Genomic DNA, 23833 nt, shown 5'->3' on the forward strand with positions numbered 1-23833 from the left:
GTAATACCAGAATAATTTATGTTCACTAAATGCTGTTCTGCTCCATCATGGACTGAGAGACCACAATACAAAAAAGAAGCTATTACTCCAAAAGCAACATACAAAGCCAGATTGCTCTTTTTAACAGAGTTAGAACTGACGTATTTAGTCATAATGGCTGATATTGCATTTTGAGGTGAAAGGGGAAAGCTGGCATCATTTTACAGCTGGGAAGTAAAATTGTGGCAGCATCATGTTATGTTGGTGTATTAATGTAATCCAGATCATAAACTCAAAAACTATGTAAGCTTTTTGTTTTTTTTTCTAAAAATAAATAAATGTAATTAACTTTTTTTTTACCTTGTCCTCGTCATTTTATCATTCAAGGCAAAGAAATGATCGAGATGTACTTCGATTTTCGCCTTTACCGCCTTTGGAAGACGCGCCAACACTCAAAACTCTTGGACTACGAGGACCTTTTGTGACAAAGACATGCTGACAAACAGTGCAGCGGTAGCCCAGCAGTGCCAAGAGGACACTGTTAAAACTGACGATCCGGTGGGAGAACATAATTAATTGTCAGCTTAAAAGATAATAATAAAAAGTCGTACCTGCTTTAACGCTGGTGAAGCCTGGAAGTGGAGGAAAAAGCAGCAGCAGGACAATGTAGAACGACGGAGGAAATGTGGAAAAAAATGAGGATAAACCCCAACGAAGCTGAACTATCCATATCAAACCTGTCAAATCTTTTTTTTTTCTTTATCACTTGAGTTTCAAAAATATAAACTGATGATTAAAAGTGTATACATATACAGTTTTTGTCACACTGTTGTTGCAATGCCATGCTTTTTGGGGGCAATGTGCTTCAGATGAATTGCTGTAACTCATCCTGTCTCAATGTGATTCTGTGTTTTGACGTCTCAGACTGGCCCCTGAGACATACATATACATCGATAATGTTAAAGTGTGTATAGTTCACATGGATATATTAGTATAGCCTTAGTCATGCAAATAATACTCTATATTGGATCATCGTTTATTTTTGAAGTGCATTGTTGTGCAGTTTCATATTGAGATACTTTGAAATAACTCAGGTTTTTGCCATAAATTTAATGACTCTGTCTATTCTATGATGACATTATAATATTCAACGCCATTGCTTTGAATGAATGTATTATCTCTCTAGAGATTTGTGGGAATATGAATGTTTTGTGAGGAGAGAAAAAAAAAGTTTCGAGTGTGTTTTCCATTTAAAGTAAGTGTGCATTTTCCTCTTAAATCTCCTTTAAGCAAAAAGAATAATTGCCAGCATTGCCATAAATATCCCTTTGTCATGTCTATTCAAAAAGGATGACAGTCCAGCGTGACTCATGATGTCAAAGGATGTAACAGCCATCCAAGGGCTCCTACAACTGAAGAGGAGTTTCCCTGATGATCGAACCTTGTTCTTTTGCAGCGGGATCAGTCCTAACAATAGAACCAACTCCTTTTTTTTCCTGCTAAAAATACTCTTGCTGCTCTTAGTGAGAGCCAAACGAGCCTCCAGCACCTCTAACTGTAAGGACCAGTTTTCTGAAATGGGGAAGTCTACCAGAGTATGAAGCTGTGAGCAGTCATACGACTTCACTGATGGGTGTCAGCTTATTTAAAAGGACCAGAAATGTGCACTCTAAGACGAGTCGAACAATCCCAGCTGTTTCAGACAGACCAAGAATGAAGTGACCTACACAGACGCAATCGCACATGCTAGGGCGTAGACCAAAATACGTTTAGAGACAAAGTTAGAAGGGCACAGGTACCACAGCCTATTTATAATTCAGATGGTGTGCTTGTCATGAGCACAACTGCGAATGGAAACATGGTTCTGATATCCGCTGTGGCTCAGGGGGAAGATTTCTGAGGGAAATAACACAGATGTCATCTCAGCAATGGCTTTAGACTTCAAATTTACTCGGGTTCGTTTGTGACGACACCAGTTGAGTGGACATGTGTGAGAGATTATCGGCAGTATGTAAAGAATGAAAATCCTGCTGTGTTCCAGACCAGAAAGTGAAGGTCGATTAATTAAAGGCGGTAAATTAGGAGTTAAACCAATTAAAAAGGCACGTACACCTGACACCTAAAATCGTAGATGTTGGAGCTGTATCACCCAACACAATATAAAGGAAGCTGACCTTTTTATTTGTGAGTGAAAATTATAAGAATTTAATTCCTATCTTTGAGATCAATTTTGTATTTTTTGGCACCACTGGCAGAGATCCTTTAAACAAATTCAGCTTTTATTGCAGATACAAAATCTTTAGAAACTTTTCAGTGTGAAAACATTATTCAATGGCTGGGTGAGGACAGTGGGGGGCTTTTGGGATTAATGATAATCTCTTACAGCATTTCATATTATTGAAGCAAATAGTGAGGGGAATCTTAATGGAAGATGGTCCAGGTTTACGTTGGTAAAGGTGATCATTTCTTTCACCCCTCCACCCCCCTTTTTTTTCCCATGTAGAAGTTTGTTGACAATTACTATTTCTATGTTCCTTTTTAGGTTGTTTTTGTTTTTTTCACAACCTGGATTAACGTGATCAAATTCAGTACTGGAGCTTTTTAACTCCCCCAAGTTAAAGATTATGTTGCTGCAATAAAAGACGGATTTATTTTAAGGCTTTTTATACATCTTCAACAGGTGAGCCAGTAACTTTTGCAAATGCTGCTTTTAATTTCAAAGGAAAGGTTAGTTTTAGATTGGAAAATATGAAAAACTTTCTATAAGAGCTTTGAATAAAGCTTATATCCCTAAGAATCTTTTTTTATCTTCAAATTCTAGAAGACTGCAATGTAGAAATATGAAATTCTTGTATTTTGGTTAACAAAAAACAAACATCAAATCCTGGAAGTGACCGTCAGCTGCCTTGATTTTTAAAAGTAGGGTCTTGGGTATTATTAACAAAACCAAATTGGGATTCTGCCTTTTTTGGCTTTGCTTGCTAGGTCAGAGGGAACGTTCACTGACAAAAATGTTTTAAAACAATGTTTAATTCAAGATGTTTAAAAGGCCATGGTGCAAAACTCATCCAAACGCAGCAGTTTCACAACAACCACCAAGATCTGTTATGCTGCAAAGAGCAAGAGGGTAAAATTTAAATAGTCAAGTGTTTGCAGACAAGAAGTGGGTGGAGAAAGTGTGTAGGGGTTAAGTGCTCACAGCTTTGAATAACACACACAAGACAATGCTGTCGATATTTCCGTTATAATTCTTTCCTACTTGTTCTGTTGTCAACATATGAGGATTTGTTAAAGTTTGATGTGATGAACCTTTTTTGAGGAAAAAAAACAAACTAAACGATCTTTTTCTTATTATTTCTGATGTATTTGCTGTGTCTGACATTGCAGTCCTAGTGTGCTTCTCTGGAATAGCCAAGTGCTCTCGTCTCTTCTCTCTTTCTCTCTCAGCCTGAGTCACGCAATATGTTTTCACTACAGATTTAAAATTCTGCAGTTACACAACCTGTCATCTCACAGAGCCATTTTAATTCCAGCAAAAGCACCGTGCTGCCAAATTCTCCCAAGAAGTCGCCCTAAACAGCTGCTGGGTTTTAATGGGATTATTTTTCAGAGCTTTCACCCCGGCATAATTTTCCGCTTCAGAAACACGGCAGCCACGGGTTATTTCAGTCAAAAAAAAAAAAAAGTGCCACAGGATAAAAATAATCTATTATCTGTTCTGAGGAAAAATCTCTTACTCATTTAGGATTCTGTTACATTTATTTGGGAGAATAAGGTGAGGGGCATCGTGACTCAGGAGTTTTAGAGAGATTACTTTTTGTTTCTATCATTTGCAAGAAAAAAATATGAAGGAGATTCACTGGAAATCTAATTAAAGATTTTTATGAGTTTATTGTCCTCTTGTTTGCTTTTTTTTTATTAGTCACAGAGAGCCATCCACACTTTCTGGCACCCCTGGTGAAGATGTGTAAAAAGCATCAACACAAATTCTTCTATATTTAAAATAAATTAGACAAACAACCTTTAACTTATGCATTGGGGAGAAAAACAAGCACGTAAAAAAATACGTTTTTTTTTTTTTTATTAAACCAGTGCCACAATTATTTGCACCCCCAGACAGACATGAGAATAAGTTCTGTATTTTCCTTTTAAATAACCTCTAAATATTCATCCATAGCTCATTCTTCAACACTTAAATAAGCTATGATCAATTGTGTGATATCGGAAAATAGCTATCTATCTAAACTTGTCCATATGTTCAGCCTGAGCAATACATGTCTTAAAAAACAAGAACTTTCACCAAAAATAAAGGCTGGATGAATATCCATGTTTGCTTTGCCATGCAATGATGATTGATGATGGACGAAAAAGAAAATATGCTTTTCATAATTACCTGGGTTCATTTGTGGTCACTTAGTCTCCATGACAACCACTGGAGTCTACATGCCAACTGGTTGTATGGGGTAATGTCACAAAAAAGAAAAACCTTTTGAGTTCCAGTCATCATGAGGTAATTGAATTACCAGGAGATTTTATATGAAAATATGAGGTTGAACAGATGTTTAACTCTTTTCAAGAGTCATGTACTCTAATTAAGCATAAAAAAAAGATTAGGTACAATATATAAATGCATGATGTCCAGCTTAGTGGACAGCTGATTGTCATCAATTACCAGCAACACACAATTAGTATAGCATAATTATTTGTCTTGTAATTCAATTTTGTCAGCGGTGCCTGGAAGTGTTTTGTACTTAAGAGGTCAAAGAGCAAAACGAAAAGTGAGAACAAAAGAGAAATCAACTATATTTGCAGCTCCTTAATTTTAGCAACTAGCTTCAAATAATCTGCAAATCTAAAAGACTGACTTACGGAGAAATCATGTTTTAAACCAGGTTTTATAGACGCTGTAGGCAACACAGCTTTCCTTCTCCTAACACTATTGTCTATTCTGGAAACTAAGAGGTGAAAATACTCCTGGTCCTGCATAAAAGAGAAGTATATTAACTTCAGCAATGTGTATATGCACACATTGAAGAGTTTAGAAATAGAGGTTTGTAATACAGAGCACTCAGACAAACTACAAGCATGTTTGATTTATGAAAACGCTACAGGAGTGGAGACAGGTTCGAAAGGCAAGCCTGATACAAAGCAAAAAAAAAAAGGAAAAACAATGGAGAGAATTAGTGTTTACGTCAGTGTTGGATTCTGCATTGACAGAATGTGAAATAGCAGTTTCACTGGAACTATAACAAAAAAATAACACCTAAACAAGAATTTAAGTTCTACTTGCATTTTTACAGGATGATGATTAAGGTTTTTGTTTACTACTTCATTTTTCCCCCCCATTTTTCTTCCCTCCCACCCCCCAACCTTCCAACTGGAAAACAATTAGGCGAGTCAGGAGAGTAAAGGCTCTGATTCTGTTACTATCAGCGTTTCTCAGCTGCTGATGTGCAGTTTCCAGCTTTCTCATGTGCCCCAGCGGGGGGAAATTTACGCACAGCGCAGTTCAGAACCTGAAGCTGTCTCTGTGCTGGTTTTGAACAGCCCCTTATATGGCGAACATTAGCACACATTGTGCTGTAGTCAGCAAAAGACGACAGGTGTCAGCCACCCAAATTGTTTAAATGGTGCTTAAGCTCAGTCTTTTAATAGGTTCCCGTTTTTCTATGTCAGCCTGTGAGATATGAACTCCGACCAGGCATAACATTAAGACCACATACCTAACAGTGTGCTTGGTTATCGTCCTTGCAGTCAAAACAGGCCCAACTCATCAAGGCATGGAGTCCACTAGGTGCCTGAGGCCGTCATCCCTGAACTCTTTTTGCCTTATAGCAAAGAGTATTATCCGACTGAAAGCCATCAATGAATATTACTGCATTTATTTATTTAATATAAATTGTTATATAAACCCCAATACAAGTAGGGCAGTTTTTCCTTTACCATCCCATTCAGCACAAAGTATAAGCGTGATGTAACCGGCCTGATAAGAAATCCGCATTAAGGAAAGGATATAGAGACTCTCTCATCTCACTCTCATCTTTCAACTTTTGTCTCTCCACAGACTCTCCTGTTCGGAGCTTTAAACTCGACCTTCTAAATTCTTAGCCTGTGGATTTTAAATCAACGTGACAAAAACATGACTTTTTTTTTTATACTTGAAAGTCAAGTATTCTCAAGTCTCTGAGCTCTTTAGATCAAGACGTATTGCTAATTTCCATGTACGCCTGGATATCATAATTTCTCATCTTCCACAAAATTCATAATTGCTCCCACACACTTGTAAGTCAGCAATAGCTGCAGTGATAGATGTAAATGTGAACGGATAGAAAATGACTAAAAATGTTTTTATACAGCTTGCTAAAAGATGTTGGCCAGGCAACTGAGCACAACAACACGCAAATCCTGAAGGTTTTTGAAATTGAGGCTGGAAGTGGGGTGTGAGGTCATTCCTTTATACAAGTTTAGATTTCCAAGGTGTTTGAAAAGAATTAAAATCCTAAAAATCTGTTCAGGAAGAGGAAATTTATATTTACAGAGAAACTAAATATGTGAGTGTGCAGCAGAATAACAGCTGGAAACGGAACAGAGTTTATCACAGAGGAATCCAAGCTTTGAATGTTTTGGTCTTTTAAAATCATCCATTATAAAAAGAACCTTATGTTATTCCTTATGTCATGCTTTAAAAGGTTAAAATCACGCTGGCTTTACTTTGAGCTACCTTGTTTTGTACAGCAAGAGGTCTGGAACGCGGCCAGTTTGGACTCTGTAACCTCGCCGCCTCCTGTTTGAATGTTAGCTCTGCCTGGGATGAGAGATTGAAATCTCCTGGAATGAGGCGATGGTGTCTGCCGAATGTTCCCAGGATCACATTTCTGGCATTTTGGCCATTGACAAGCTTTCATTGACAAAAACAACAAATTGCGTCACTTTAACATTTAAATTCAAACATCTTAACATCTGTCAGCTGTAAACAAAACTTTAAAGATTAAACTATCAGTTCATTTTTAGAATAAACAGGGTTTTGAAGATATAATTTCACTTCTCTTTATTGTATGAAACAGACATTTAAGAGTTAGTCTGCCATGTTCAGAAATATCATAGTAAACAGCGCACACTTGTGGCCAACTATAGGAACTGTGAGCCTACAGTGGGATTATTGAAGCAAAAAAAGTGAAAAGAAAGAATTTTACATAAAGGCAGTGACTGTTTATTTAAATAATGAACACGGTACGGTTTGAGTTTCGTTAGGGGTTTTTTGTGGTGACTACTTATGGGACAAAAATAGAGCGGTTCAACATATCGGCATGCGTTTTTACTTTATATAACAAGTTCAAAAGCTCTTTTAAAAAAAAATTTACGAGCAATAAGAAGAATCTTTAGATTCAATGAGTTCTGCTGTGTGGCTTGTGTTTTACGTCATAGAAAAAAAAAGTGTGTTTATGTGTTGTGCTCTTAATTTTAAAAGCATAACTTAAACTTTGACTGAAAACCTGCTTGACATTAAAAAGGACACATACCACTCTGACCGCACATTTCTCGTAAGCCGAAATACACTCCTGACAGGCATCAATATTAAATGGCTGCCTATATAGTGATATATTTGAACTGTTTCCAGGATATGATAATACAGCCGTAACTCCAATGAACCACAAAAACAAGATATGGGTGCACAAGTTTGAATTTATTGTGAATTTGTTTTCATTAAAACTGAATTAAAATTAAACATACAGGCTCAGTGTATACATACAAACCCTCTTATTAGGTTAAACCTTCCCTGGGACACAGCACTGTGACCGTATGCTTTTTGTAGCCATAAAAAAGAAGCTTATGGAGTAATTCTGAATATTTGATCATTTTTCCAAGTCAAAATTGGAAAGTTAATTTAGGTTGCTTAATTTCCTTCCATGAACGTTAATTATCCCCGTTACAAAATACACTTTCAAGCTAGACTGAAGAACCCATTTGGAAAAGTCAATGTGAGGCTTTTAAAAAAAACTACGCCAACTGGTCGCCAGGGTGGTGGCAGCATGGTTCTGTGGTTGTGTCCTGCAGCCAAATCATCATGCAAATAGTTGAAGCTTTGTTTTGGTAAACATGTTAAGCTTCTTGAATGGCCTCGACCTCAGTCTTACTGAACGATTGTAGACTTCTGTCTGTCTAAAGAAAAGCGAAGGAAAGCCAACCAGCTAGAATGAACCTTTTCTGTCAGGAATGTCGGTCAAATATGGAGTGAGATTACTCCAGAAGTTTGTTGATGTCTAGATAAAAAAGCATGTAGTGCAGGTGCAGATCATCTCCACAAAAAGCCTTTTTGTATAACTCTATTAAACTTATTTGTATGATTATACATATATATCTTTAAAAAAAAAACATTTCAAATGCATCATTATGAGACCAAATTTATGACATTCATCTTCATCATGAATCTTCCAAAACGAATCACCCGAATTATAGCTTCTGAGCGTGCTCAACAAGGTGTACTGCTGCACCATAAAGACATTTCATGTGCATAGTACGAGTCTTAAAAACCAACATACAGTTCAGAGAAACATGCAGGTTCAAGTACAAAAAAAGTCCTTCCCTTTTCTTACACATTCAACACGGAAGTGCTGAACTAAAACGTGTGGAAGCATTAAATGTTAGCATCAACACTGTCAATAATCTATGTTAACTAGACACACATTCAGCCATTTTATCTACAACACCAAATGTTTGAAAAACAAAAAAAAATACGGAATGGACGAAAAGGTAAAAAAAAATAAAAGTGGGGAAAAAAAGAAGGAGGACATTTGCAACTGATTTCAGAAATTAAATTCTGCTTCTTTCCAGAATGACTGATGTTTCTGACCAAACACGTCAAAAGATATGACATGCATAGATCTGTAAAAAGTCTGAATATTGGCACTATGCTTCCATCCTAACTTTATGGCAGCAGCCAGCTTTCATAGGTCAACGATAAGAACAAGAAATTGTTTGTAATTTACTTTGCAAACCTGTGCATTTATTTAAATGCTCTCTGTCTTTAAATAACACAAATCCAGTCAGACAAAACAAATTAACTAAACAAAAACTAGAAGGTTTCCTTTTTGATTTGAGGTTTTGTCGTCATCAAGTAAATCCTAAAACAGAATGCTGCAGGAACGTGTAAAGCCCTGCCTGTGTAGCACATTAAAATACTTTGATTAACATATTTAAGGAAACAACAACTTTTCACCAACACTTTCTGCTGTTCTCACATGCAGACTTTAATATTCAGCTTACTGCAGCTCACTGAGCTTTAAAATTGAGTGTAAACACCTAAAACAAAAACTCTTCACTTAAGATGTCTGAAAGTACAAGTTTTAGCATATATAAAGGTCCTTTTCCCCCCCCCTATGCCATCCAAATGCAGTGACGACAGATGTGAACGTTCACACAGCACTACATTAATCATTTTAAATCATTTAAAGCTTTCTATTAATTGCAGTACACGTCAAGCTTACAAGTGTGGGAATTAAGATAAATATCTTGTAAAAAATAAATGCATGCATTCAATGAAGTAAACATGTTTTAGCTTCCCTTTTTCCTTATTTGGTAAACTGTACAGCTTGTTAAATATGTAACAAAACTGGGCACTGCCACTCTGCCATACTCTGAACTTCGACAATCTTTGTCAGGAGGCATTCTCTGCCAAAGAGAAGGCCGGCTGTGATGGTGAACTCACATCCAAACAGCCCCCTTTTTATTTTTTTCCTTTCAGCGCAGTACACCTGAAGATCTTATCAAGTAAAAACAAGTGGGGGATCTAGGGGTTAGACTACGTTAAAAACTTGAAACTGGACCATTGAAGCCTGAGACGAGGCATGCTGAGACTATAAACGCATGCAAGAGAGTAGGAGGAGGAGGAGAAGTGTAAGTTGAGGAAAAGGATGTGACATTTCAAGGTTTTACGGGGGTTAACTCCCTGGGAGGTTCACATACGACAGTCACAAACCCCCACCACCCCAAAGGTAAGCTGTACAAGAAGAGAAAAGATAACCATCGTCACAAAATCCTCACCAAAGTCCTTAGGATCATAAGTTCGTCCCTTCTTTTAAAATTCTTCGCATCCAACATAAAAAGTTAAAGTCCGTAAGCGTTGACGGCCGGTTTAAAAGAGTAAAGGGGTTGTCGTGTTGTGCAGTTACAGGCAGGAAGATTTCAGTGTGCATATAAAGCCGTTTCCATCAGGAAAGAGCCTCGTCTTCTCCTACGTAGGGCAGGTCCATGCTTCTCACTCCGTCTGCGCTCTCTTGTTTCCTGAGTGAAAACAACCGAGACTCAGCACCAGCGGCAGCATCGCAACGAGAAAACGCTGATCTCGCACAACTGGAACAATTTTGAAGCACCGCTCTACCGAAGTAAAAAAACGAAAGCAAAGACCTTATCTGTACGTGGTTTCAAATAGTTTTCATCAGACATTAGAGTATTTATGATATTTGTTCTATGATACTTCTGAAATTAGATGATTACCTGCTTACAGGGGAGGATTTCAAACTGAGGGTTAAGAGTTGCAGTGTTTAAATGAACTGTCTTCGTTTTTTTCCACAGGAAGTGATTCTACCGAAATGATTCCACGTTTAGCTTCTTTTTGTTTGATGAAGTCATTGACAGAGCTATTTTTGCCATTAGCATTGTTTCATCTCCTTATTTGTCTTTCCAAAGAACAACTCTTAGCTGGTTGACTCTGTTTAGCCGCGTCCCTTTCCTGGACAAAGACATTGATGGAGCTGTATTTGCAATTAACCATACGCCCCATGGAAGTACTTCTGGCCTGATGCCTGTATGTTTAGACTGTCTCTTCTTTTAAATCTCCCAGTTTGTCAGGGCCGTCCCGAGTGTCAAACAGGGTTCTTTTTAAATGAACCGGTGTGTTTTTCCACAACCTGAGCACCAACTCTATGGAGCAGCAATATGCAGAAATGAACAAGACTAAAACATTTACTTTATTTCCAACATCCATTGACTCAACCTATTGCAATGTTCATTTATATATAGTTACTCTCTCTTATTTTTATTTGTTTTTATAGAGCGAAGGAGAGGAGTGTTATGTGCAAAGCCATACAATCAGGATGTGGAATGTAAAAGTTTTTTTTTGTCTTTTTTACTCAAATCATATCTACAATTATATATTTATATAATTTACCATGAGAAATGTAAATGTTACTATCCAAAAAAAATAAATAAATAAAATAAACAACATTACGCACAATAAATGTCTAATCAATTAAAAGTTCCATCCTGCATTTTATTCAGAGTTTTTGTGGAGGATCGCATGGAGACAGCATCCTTCATACCAAGCTATCATCTCAGTATCCCTGCTAACAGAGGCCCCCATCTTCATTTAATAATACTGTAAACAAGCAGTTCACAAAACTCATCAGCTGATTGAAGATCTGATTAGAACCCGCAGTGGTGGAACACAGCATTTAAGCGCAGGATTTATTATCATCACCTGACAATATCAAAAGACACACCGTGCTTTTAAGAACCGAGTCGGAAATGATGTTTCGTGGATTTAGTGAAAAAGGTGGGCCCTGTCTTGTGATGGGTCAAATAAAATGGCAAAATCATTCTTCATTATTACAACATGAAACGCACTAAGTGAGAAGGCACAATTATGAAAGAAAGTTGTGGTGGTGAAACCGCATTGCACAAGGACTCCCAACTGTTGTCATGGTATCATTAGGTCGGCCTGTAAACAATACACTCACGTAAATGTTTGCGCTGGAGCACACAAACCGCTGCGATCCTCCTTTCGGCTCAAGTCGAAGGGATTCCCAAAGGAGCGCTTCCTTAACATGGTTCTCACCAAAATCTGTCAAAAGTTTATGCAAAATATTACACAGATTAATATAAGACAGTTTTTTTTATTTAAATCTACCCACTTTATACCAAGATCGTTAAAATCCATTTTTAAAACATAAGCTAGTGGCGATGGCATTTCCTTACTGCCCATTAACAGAGAAACTCACCACTGTAGCCAGGCTTGGGATGTGTTTAACAGAGTTCTCCACTTCCTCCTCAGTGACCTCAATCAGCAAACAGCAGTTGTCATCCTGGGGAGGAAGAGGCTCGGCACCGTTCTTCGTCACCCACGGATGAGCCTGGACACAACAATGTTAATGTTAGACATAAGTTAATATATCATACAAGGATAAAGAAATAAGTAAAGAATATGAACATGTATGCACATTTCTACAGGAAACTGTTTCCAGTACCAAACAAACCTTCACATTATGACAGCATCAGTATAAATGTTGCACTACTGATCTTTCTATTGTTTGTCAAAGCAGAAATACATACATTTCTAACCGCACTTCTATACATGGAGTGATAACGTAATCTGGAACTGAAACCTGCTCAAAAACCCAGCATTAAAACCGTAGAGTCCTTTTATCTACCGAAATTAAAATCCCCTTCATCATAAAAGATATTTATCTCTGAAGACGTATGTTGTTTCACATAAAAACAATTTCATGTTTGGAAAAAATATCATTTTTGTTATATATTCATACCAAAATGAAGCAGGGTCTTTATATCCATTTACAAAACAATCCTGACTTGGAGGATAACTAATGTAGCCTGTTGTCAGATTAGGAAACTATAGAAAGTGTTCACCTTTATCTGTGCCACTGATATTCTGGCCTCTGGATTCTTGTCCAACATTTTCAACAACAAATCTTTGAGGCCATCCGATATGTTTGCACTGTTGGCACAAGAAAACGAGGAACGCTAAGCTTCGGAGCAAACAGCAGCAAGTGAGTGGAAAAAAAAACAGCATAAAGCACAAATTAAAACATACCATTCTGGTATCACCACAGGTTGGGTTTTGATTTTTTGATGTAGACTAAGAATGCGCTCATCCATAAAAGGACACTGTGGAGACAATTAATATGCATTGTTTTTTTGTTTTAATGGAACACCACCATTAGGGGCAACTTTTAAGGAGACAAGCAGCCTCTACTTTTTTTTTATTTTTTGCAGTGGACACACTCACCACTCCAAAGACGAAGCAGTAAAGCGTTACTCCCATAGCCCAGACATCCAATGCCTTTAAAAAGAAAAATAAGAAATACCTTAAAGCCATGTCAACTAATAAACAGAAAAAAAATGTATCTGAAACACCATCAGTGCTGTATTGCATTACTGACAACAGTCTCCAGGTGGCACTGGTTAGCCACAAACGCTGCCTCACCTTCCCAGAGAAATTTTTTCTGGTCTCAGAAAGTGTTTCGGGAGCGAGGAAAGCAGGTGTTCCCACTGTGCTAGTGAGCAGGGCATCGGCACCTTCAAACTGGTTGCTAACTCCAAAGTCTGCAATCTTGATGTGTCCGTCTTCTCCCACCAACAGGTTAGAGGGTTTGATGTCTCTATGGATGATTCTCTGATAATGCACTGTTAAAACCATGAGGTGGTAATACAAGTCAAATTATGAGAACATAAGTCTGGAAATGCTAAAGGATCTCCAGGTAAACATCACTGTCCAAAAGAATAACGGCCGTAATTTATGCTGATCACGTAAAGAGAGAATATGGAGGTGGTTGAATTTCAACTAAACTACACATACTGAGAAAAGCTTTTTTTTTTAGATGTGATTGTTATAAGTTTTTTTTTTTTGAGTCTGAGACTTAAAGCCCTCCCTTTCCTTTTATCCCAGTAATAGTCTCTTAGACAACCCTTGTTTAACAGCTTTTCTCTTTAGCTGAAATGCATTTGCAGCCAGGAAAATTATGTGAAATGATCCTCGTGGGTGGCTGGAGTCAAGAGCAGCTCACATGGAGAACTTTGTAAAGCCAGTGTAGCATCGTGAAAACAAATCTTAATGGTACAGTGAGAGCATGTTAATGTCTAACCTAGACAAGAGTGATTATTCACAATACCTTTTATTTCACCTAAAAATAAAAGCCATATCAGTATAGCAGGTATAATCTATCACAGGTTCATTTTGAAGCAAAAGTGATTCATATTGATTAAATAATTGCTTCCATTAGATGGAAAATGAATGTAGAAACCTGAGGGACTCACAGTACTCGATTCCTCTCAGCAGATCCCTGAAGTAAAAGCGGGCCTGTTCCTCGCTGAAGGGTTTATCAGTTGGCACCTCCATCACAGCCCTGAACACACACACACACACACACCATTAGCAATTGGAAGTAATGAGATTGAGTCCATATCAGTTGTATAATCATTGCCATAACAGAAGCGTGTCTCACCCTTGCTTCACCAGCTCAAACACTGTGACAAATAACAAGGAAAAAAAGATTACGTGTCAGGAGACATATTCTACAATGTAGTTTTATTACAAATGTTATCAAAATAAAAAGTAGTATTTCCATATGCTTTATTAGAATAAAAAAAACATCTGTGTTATGTCTGTTTGCAGTCTGGACAGTGACAGTTTGGCCAGAACATACCCATGTACAGATGGTCCTCGCCGGGGTCATCCAAAACCTGCCATCACAACACGAGGGGACAAGAAATGAATGTCAATCAAACCTCATCTTTTCATTCACATGCACTGGCAGCAGGGGATTGATTTGTGGCCTTTTCCTGAGTTATACATGTCAATGATTTCATTTGTTTTATTTTTTAATTTCTTTAGATTAGGTCATTTTCAAAACAGGTGTTTGGATTGCTTTGTTTATTTACCCATATTACCTATCTCTGATATTAACATTAGTTTGATGATCTGTAATTTTGACAATAAAATCAGCACTGTAAAAGTAAACTGCAGTTTACATACCTCTACTAGTTTAACTACATTAGGATGGTCAAGTTTTTTTAGAATGGCTATCTCTTGATAAACTCGTTCCAGTGGCCCTTTATGCTGAGCTGGACCCTCGGGGACCGCTCTGGTTCCACGAGGAGGTGGTCTCCCTGATGGAGATTGGTGAATAGTAAGAGGTTGGACAAAAGACAAAAAGAGTAAAGTGACCTTTATCAGTTATCTACTGCAGCATTAAAGACCCAGTTTCTGACTTACGTGGAAACCCTGCCTGCCTCAGAAGCCTCTTCTTGGACAGAAGCTTCATCGCCTACACAACAGAGAGAAACAGGTTTAGATTCGGTGGAGGATAAGGAGGACAGGAGGCGGGAGAGCCCAGTAGGCAGAGATCCAGGAAAAAGATGAACAAAGGGGCAGATGGGGGAAAAAAAGGAGCTGGATACCACACAATCAGATGCTGCTATACTGACAGCGCACCCACTCATACACCTACTGTACAGATGACAGTGGTAGCACCTACAGTAAAAAAAAAAATTAAAAAAAAAAACATCTCTCTTACCTTGAAAATCTTTTGTCTGGTAACTAATGCTTCTCAGTAACTAAAAGAATCACTTTTACAGACTCAAAAGTGATTTTTAGAAAGCACAGCATGCCTAAAGATTTCCATATACAGAGCACTGGAATCACATTCACAAATTTTCTCATCATGGGCAGCGCATCCTAAACGGAAACCTGACAGAGGCTGCAAAAAAGCTGAGACTGGTGCAGAAATGAAGCTTCTAGCAGGACTGTGATGAAATCTGGGGCTAAATAATATTTGGAAACAGTATTGAACGAAAATACTTTTGTTCAATACTGCAATGATTGCTGCAATTAACAAAAACTTTACTTAATCTACTCAGTTTTTTTGTGCCACTTAATGATATAATCACCAGTTGTGACATGTGTGCTTTGGGAGAAATTAGTAAAACAACCCCCATGACATTTTCAGTCGCTGTCACTGAGTCATTGTTATGAAGAGTAAATGACATTCTGAACTTTCTCACAGATGTAGCTTATTCATAAAAAATAACAGGCGTATCATTATTGTGCAATTAGGATGTGGGAGTGGGGTTCACAATATTCACATAGTATGTGTTGTCATCCTCATTGTAAGCAAGCTTGACAACGCCATAAGAGCCCTGCGGAAGAGAAAAAAAATAAAATAAACGTTTCATACAAAATAAACAACATTAATATGTAGAAAACACACAAGCATCAACACACGAGCTGAAGTGAGTGGGCCCACACTGAAAGAGTACCAGCTGCTTCAAAGTGAGAACAGAGAAATTCAAATCCTCTCTCTCCATCGCTCTTTCATTTTTGATTTCAGGCTAATTAAGGAAACTGGATCTGGTTTGTGCCATCACACCGCACCCCTCCCCCCTTCAAAACTCCTCAACGCAGGAAACTCTGTGTAGAAAGTGGGCCCAATTAGAGCCCTGTGCAGACAAATTCATACACAACAAAACAAACACAGAGAGAGAGAGAGGGCAGACTCGGTTCCTGCTGGGGGAGCAGATTGTAGCACGGAGAGGAAGCAAATAGCTCATCCCACAGTCCAAAGTGACAATTCCACAACCGAGGAGCCTCTCCAACGATCCTAAATGGCTTCAATCTACAGAAGTTACATATATTTGTTAAAATTCATAGATACTATCAATCTGCTGAATAATACTAACAATCTAAACCATTTACACACACGTCGACTGCCTCGCACCAACCCCTATCCACTAAGCCTTGCACAATCCTTAGAGAGCACTATTTATACCAGCCTCTCATCCATCTTCCAACTCTCTCATGGCCGGGTGGTTTACACGGAGTTTGGAAAATGAGGACAGCCGGGAGAGAGCATATCAGAGGCTGTTACCGCACGTCCTCAGTGATGTGCGTTTACTTGACAGACACGCAGTAGGCGGAGAGGAGAAGGGAAATGGAAGAGTCGGTGAAAGAGAGCAATCAGTGAGTGAGTGGTCTCGGATGGTACCTTTCCAATCTCATCCTTCAGTTTGTACTGGTTGAGCTGAACGCAGTCCTGGAGGGGGGAGGAAGAGAGGGAGGGAAAGAAAGGAAGAAAAAGGAATATTTGTGATTCTCTTCAGAATGCAAAAAGCAAATATGCTCAATCACTTTTTTTTTCTTTATATTAAGAAGACTTAAGTCATTCGGGCAAAATGCCTCACTCACATTTAGGTTTTTTATTATAAAAAGACATATGGATATAAGTGTGTGTGTGGGGGGGGCAGGGGGGGGTGTTCAATAAATACAAAAAAAATAAACTTTAATCAGAGCATTAAAATATATATTTTAATGTTCATTTGAAGGCTCTGTAATGTAAATAATAAATAATAGTCATGTAAATCCTTCACAAATATGACTTTTGATATAACAAAATCTGATCCCACTATATCAAGAACCTTTGCAGGATGTAGAACAGAACGAAACACTACCCACATCAAGTTCTACCACAGCTATCAGCTACTTTCACCGAGTCTATAAAATCTTACCTGTGCCTCCACAGCTTGATCTTAACCAGTGCTGCTGCTTTCAACAAGAAATGTACATGTAATTCTAAATACTTACAGTTCATTTGAATATCGTGGTACACTAGCAGATGCACCTCAGAGAGTTAGTCTGCGTCAGCATTAGTTTGCCCATTCATGTATAATGCTTTACTAAAGCCTCAAGAGAGTACACAGTAAGTCAGGGTGCAGAGAAAGCAGATCCTATATTCATATTTACTATTGTGGTGCTTACAACCTCAAATTCACAGATTTTCAACGAATCCTTCATCACTTGATTAGTGAGGAACTATTAAACAAATAGTTTATATATTATCTTAATCTGCTGAGTAAACTGTGAATCGGGAAATATTTTAGTATCACAGTTCAAAAACAATCTGAGAATGGATCCATCAATCATCCATCCAAGTGATCATCCATCCATTGGTTAATCAGTCCATTTGACCATCCATCCTCTGTTTTTACAGGTTTTGTTTTCAATGCCGGCCTGCCGAGTTACCTCTGGTCAATCCCTAGTGAACCTATATTTAGATTTGGAACTGGGAGCTCTGGTATCTAATCTAAGTATATAAACTTCGTAGTATAATTTCAGTACGATTGTACTGAATTTAGATGAATTTTGAATAAATAAATCGATGATAAACTACTAATGAAGATGGTTTGAAAACTGAACTGATGTCAGTTTGAACGGGGTATCTTACCTGGAGATCTATGATGGAAACGCTGTGGGACTCCACAGTGGGCCGGCGGGGCAGGCGTGGGGAGGAGTGGGGCGATGTGATGGGAGAGTAAGGTAACGACGGGTAAATATAGCGCCCGTTAAGTCCAGGCGAACTGCAGGGCGAGGTGGCAGTGTGTGAGCGTTCTTGCAGGGAAAGTTTCCGGTCAGACAAACTCAATCTGCCCCGTTGCTCTTGGCTTTCAGGCAGCAGAACCTCGGGCCGACCAACTGTATGGGACAGCAGGTCGCAGGATGGAGTCCGGAAAGGTGCTCCTGCTGAGGAAGCTGGCTCCGGCGTCTCAGAGCTGTCCATTTCTTCCACCTAACATGACATGTTGGTTTTTACTTATCATTTTTGGAAGAAAAAAAAAATTATACGCTTATTGTTTTTGAAACTCATGAATCAGTATGCTCCAGCTCACCTCTTCCTCTCCGGGTGGTTGACTTGGTTCATACTCCGTGACCACAATGAGGGACTCCATGGGGTCTGGGGACGGTGTCTGAGAGAGCGCGTTTAAAGGCGGGGCGGGACAGCTGCGCAGCAGATCAGGGAGAGGTTGCTGCACTGACGGTGCATGACTGCCGCAGGACGCCGGAGACTCAGCAGAGGGCCAAGGAGTTACATGACAAGGAAACATGGTGCCTCTTCACAAAACTAGACAACTCCTCCATCGGACTGCATCCTGTAGGAGAACTGCACCTGAGAAAAAGAATTTGCACAAAATAAAAGGATGTTGCTCTTATTGTTACAGGATTTATACAGATTCCTACCTCCCTAAGATATGTATTCTGTTTTTGATTTTTGTGATCAATGAAGAGTATCTTAAATATTTTATATCAAACAACCAGAGTAAACAAACATACACAAAAAAAACTGTTTTTAAATGATGATTCCATATATTGAGAAAAACCTATCCAAACCAACCTCGTCCTGCTTTACTGAGAAACACGGTCATTTACATAAAAAAAATAATAATAATAATCTATACTCTGTCTAACATGACAGAAGTAGAACTTTTTGGAAAGCTTGCTACATCTGGTGTAAAATTATCCCAATATTTCAGAAAGAACATCATAGCAACAATCATTGTGATGGCCTGAGGCCGCCAGGCTGTTCAGTCATACTTAAAAACTCTCCAGTGAAGCTGAATTAAAACAATTCTGTGAAAAAAAAAAGTGGACTAAGCATCTCTTGATGGCTCTTATTGCTGCCAAAAGCGCCAAACCACTGATTACCTAAAGTAGATTTGACAAACCTTTCTCCTTCATTAAATTAAATCATTGTAAAAATTTGATTTTGTATTTGTTTTCTGGTTTGCGGTCATAATATGGACAGAAAAATGAAAAATAATAGTGGTCTGGCTTTTTGCTTTGAATATCAAAGATGATATTACGATATTTTATTGTAAGATTTCTTGAAGTTGAAACTGTAGCACATGTATTATACTGAGAACAACATCATGTTTATCATTTACTTGTCTCTTGTTATACAAACATTTCAGAGTTTTCACTAAAATTCCTAGAATTGCCTGAAAGCTGTTATCCACATTCTCTACTCTAAAAGGCAATTTTATGGCACATCATTAAGAATTAAGTGTCAACACTCAGAAAAAATAATTTGTGCTCGACTGACTTCCTGTTTGTTGGTTTTTGGTTTTAGGGGTTTTTTCCCACATAAGCCGACAACTCACTTTTTTCTAATTTTGAAGTTTCCGTCACATTATCTGGTATACAAAATGTTCATCTTAAACTGTGTTTATTCTATTTAGTGTATTATATTTTAAGTATAAAATCTCCAAAACACATTGCCAGTGGAATAGTTTGTGTGTGTGTGTGTGTGTGTGTGTGGGTGTGTGTGTGTGTGTGTGTGTGTGTGTGTGTGTGTGTGTGTGTGTGTGTGTGTGTGTGCGTGTGTGTGTGTGTATAAAATGTTTCTGCAATAAAATCCTGATTTATTAGAAGGCATTTACACTTCTTTCACAGAGGTGTCAAGAAGGATGGAGGCGTTATTAGTTAAAAGCAAAAGAAATTTTGGCAAACTTAAAATGGTCCCCTTTTTTCTGCTAACACGGATAGAGTTGACAGTTAAATTCTCAGTCTTGCATTTTGCCATTATTTGCAATCTGGAAAAAATGATAAAGAATGAAATAATGATCTTCAACCATTTCCAGACTCCTGACTGATTCAACATTTTGCTTCTAGTTTGATACCTAATGGCATATTGATTTTTGTTAGGTTAGGTTTACAAAAACAAATAAATATTCCTTGCGAGACTGAGGGCTGCACATTCTATCACATACTGTTATTGCAATATCATTGTAACCAATAGGCACATAGTGAAGAGGTGCCTAGACCAGTGACTCAGTCCTGCGCTGTAGGAGCCACTGACCTTTAATTAGGCGTTTCTCTGTCAAGTCCTATAGTTATTATAAAATTCAACCCATATTATCGTTTCTTGCACGTTTTTTCTAAAAAGTAAGAATTTCCCCCATCTGAAGCATGACTCCTTTGCTTTCAGTCTCTTGTGAACTTCTCATTTTTTAAGTTTGGCCAACCAACTGGCAACTGGAAAGTGGAAGACAAACTCAGAAGTAAGAGGTACAAAATGAATTAGATGGCAGTGCAGTTTACATATGCAAATACATATCTTTCGTTGACATTGTATGTCAATAATATTTTCCTACCCACAGAGCTGAAGTATCTCAAACCAGATGCTTTTCACCTACAACTTAACCTAAGCAGACATTTTGTTTTCATTTGAACCCTCAATAGAGTCTTGACTTTTTCCCCACACGCCCTGTGATGCACTAATTAATTGATCTGAACACTTCTAGATGCACCAATTTCAGCTCTGGTAAGCAGATACAAAGTGGTGCATCCAAAGGAGTAACATTGGAGTACGCTTTTGATGTCAGTCATACAACATGATTAATTATCTCCACAGCATTTAATGACAACCGTGCTTTTTTTTAAATTTATTTTGTTTGCATAATTTAAGACCACGTTTTCCATCTCCAAGTCCACTCGTGCTTTTTATACGCTCATTATCCGAGGAACGAGGAGAAGAGAAAAGCAGAGGCGGAAGGAAGATCTACATAATTTTTGTTGGATTGTTTTTTAAGAGGATTGTGGTCATGGAAGCACGATAAACCGAAGTAACAGAGGACAAACAAAGCTGTGAGGTAAACATAACAGTGTGTGAGCTAGGCGAGAGTTAAATGAGGATGATATGTGGGAGAGGCGCCCACTTAAGGTGCCATCAGACTAAGATTAAATTCAAGTCCTGTAAAACACCAGCAGATGCTATAAAGCTCCAGATGCTGTATTTAGCCTCTTAGACCCAAAGTCACATGAGTTGACCTGGACAATCTGGGCACGAGGGGAGAGGAAAGCAGGACTTATCATAGAATGTGGGGCGGAAGGGTAAAAGGGGGGCAGGGTGGTCCGAGGTATGTAGTGCATTAATTATGCCATAGATGTGATCCTGCAGACATACCAGTACAACACACAGCCATCTGGAGCAGAGGAGCATCCCAAGCTTCATTAAGCGATACACAGGGCAGCAAAGTCAGTGGTGTGTGGAGTCATGCAGGAGATAAGCTGCAGTAAATGCAAGAAAGGATCTCCTAGATTAACTTAAGTGCAGTGTTATCATCACACGGCTGAGAACAGAGCCAGTCATTTATCCCTTAACCTGCTACAAGAGCAGCAAGCTTTTAATGCAAAACAGCGGCATCTCACCCTAATTTGATGTCAAATATTTTAAAGGATTTTTAATAATGGCAATATAAATGTGTTGATTTCAAAACTATTCAGAAGGGAGTTGTTAGATTAAAGTCGATTGTGAACAGTTTAAATGCCACACAATATGGGCGTGAGGTCGCTTACAAGATTGTACTTTTTATATGAACTCATGTCTTTTTATCTGTAACATCCTGTGTAAAACTGGGAACATAGTATTGATAGCAGTTCAACCACAAGATACTAAATATTCAATTTTTAGATTTATAAATAATTAAATTTAACATGTGAAATATATTTACATTTAACCTAGATTATGTATGTTTTACCAGTTATTTCCAAATATTTCCTGTCATATCTCACTTGGGTTAGCTCAACTGTGGGAAATTTTGAAATACTTTGACCTATACAAGAATCCGTCACACAATAATTATACATCTAGTGGAATATGGACTCATGTTGCTTTTGTTCTGCTTAAAGGAAAAGAAATAAAGGTAAATCAAATTCGAAATTGTAGAAAGTTAAGACTAAAGTGTAATGGTTTTCTATCAGCCAGCTGACTGACAATCCAGGATAAATATTGTGGAAAGAAGGCGTCAAATATGCTTCAAACAGCGGCAAAGAAATTATCCCCTGCCTCATTTTTCTGCTTCCGCTTTCCATTGTTGAATGATGGCATAGACCGGTGGCATCAAGTTGCTGTTTCAAACTTCATAAAAACGTTTTATACTAGTCTGTAAATACCCCTAAAACAAACCTAAATGGAAATATAGCGTGATGATGACAACATTTGGGGAAGAATGTTATGCAACTTTAGATTCTCGTTGTAACTAATGTTACATAATAATATAGTAGGCAGAGATATTTCAGTTTAGACTGAAGCATTTGTGTTAAATTGTTGCCAGGCTGAAAACGTGCAATTTTAAAATCTCCAACTGTAAACATAAACATGACATGCAAATTATGAGCCGCTTTCAATGAAATGCTTCGAGTTTCTGGTAATATATTAGGCGACTTGCATTAATAATGCAACTTATTAAAGTGATTGTAAAGATCCATGTGCCAAAGGGCGTCTTTGCTGCCAAGATTGAAGCGAATGTTACGGTTGTTTGCAGTCCCAGCGAGCCAACTCCTCTCTAAAGCTCAAAGTCTAGCGTCTCGGCTAACGTTAGCAGCTGCTTTAACGTCAACATACAGATGTTGCAGTAACGGGCGTCAATGATGATAGTAACGATTCTAGCGCTTAAAGAAGCTTCCACTCGATAGCAAAGCCATTGAATCAATCATAAACATACATTCTGACGTTATTTAAGTCTTACCTCTCCGTGCAACTGGGGGCGTAAATTCAGAAATGTGAGGTTCCTTCTTCCAGCTGATGTGTTACAGTAGCTGCTGCCAGCTAGCTAGCTTTGAGAGAGACGGAAAATGTAGCAGACTGACAGCCGATGTTGTGATGGAGCGGTCGACAGCGTAGGTCCAGAGCTTCACACGAAGGGAATACTGACAGCGTGCAATTATTTACATAACGTTGAGAAATTCACTCGCAAAAATTAGATTCATAAGCAGAAGCAGTGTATGCTGTCCCTCATAGTTTTCATTTTTCTCACGACTTCAGGAAAATACTTCATGGTGCTTAATTTCTGATCTACACAGCACGGCCAACACCGCCTCCTGTTGATTAGCTGGAGAATTGCACTCGTTGGCAATGTATTTTTGACTTGCATTTAAATGGTTAAAGACTGAAGACACACTTTCAATTAATTTTAGTCTATCAAAGCCACAATACACTGAACTTTTATGTTTCAACAGATGAAATAGTTTTGCCTACCTTAATGTTTTGGAGTAATCTTGCTCAAATTAAAGTAGTCTTTAATTGATGCTTGTCTGTGTTAACATTTTTAAAGGATTCTTCATATTAGGACTTCTTGTACATGTTATGAACTTCAGTTTTCTTTGGATTTTACATCATCGACCAACAGAAATTGACAGATAATTTTACAGTGGAAGGAAATAATTTGGTTTTATTGTGTTATATATATATATATATATAATAGATGCATTTGTATTCTTTCCCTTCTACTG

The 23833-nt window shown here is 38.1% G+C and overlaps 2 protein-coding genes across 2 annotated transcripts in view; one reads left to right on the forward strand and one right to left on the reverse strand.

Moving 5' to 3' along the window:
• The window catches only part of nsmfa (NMDA receptor synaptonuclear signaling and neuronal migration factor a), a 40659-nt gene extending 36790 nt beyond the window's left edge, over nt 1-3869 (forward strand). The window contains exon 16 of the mRNA XM_008423961.3: nt 367-3869. Within this exon, the coding sequence (XP_008422183.1) occupies nt 367-464 (98 nt within the window). The 3' untranslated portion in view covers nt 465-3869. The remainder of the gene's footprint in view (nt 1-366) is intronic.
• Nucleotides 3870-7644: 3775 nt separating this feature from the next.
• camkk2 (calcium/calmodulin-dependent protein kinase kinase 2) lies at nt 7645-23411 on the reverse strand. Its single transcript, XM_008423960.3, has 17 exons — nt 23071-23411; nt 18433-18710; nt 17991-18332; nt 16755-16802; nt 15856-15909; nt 14987-15038; nt 14747-14880; nt 14418-14454; nt 14217-14238; nt 14029-14117; nt 13199-13398; nt 13001-13054; nt 12806-12879; nt 12622-12709; nt 11976-12107; nt 11715-11818; nt 7645-10260 (listed from the first exon to the last, which is right to left on the reverse strand). The coding sequence occupies exons 2-17, from the start codon at nt 18646-18648 to the stop codon at nt 10188-10190; spliced, it is 1719 nt and encodes a 572-aa protein (XP_008422182.2). The 5' UTR covers nt 18649-18710; nt 23071-23411; the 3' UTR covers nt 7645-10187.
• Between the last annotated feature and the right edge of the window lie 422 nt (nt 23412-23833).

The sequence above is a fragment of the Poecilia reticulata genome, chromosome 12 (assembly GCF_904066995.2).
Source record: "Poecilia reticulata chromosome 12, P_reticulata-male-v2, whole genome shotgun sequence".
Taxonomy (NCBI): Eukaryota; Metazoa; Chordata; class Actinopteri; order Cyprinodontiformes; family Poeciliidae; genus Poecilia; species Poecilia reticulata.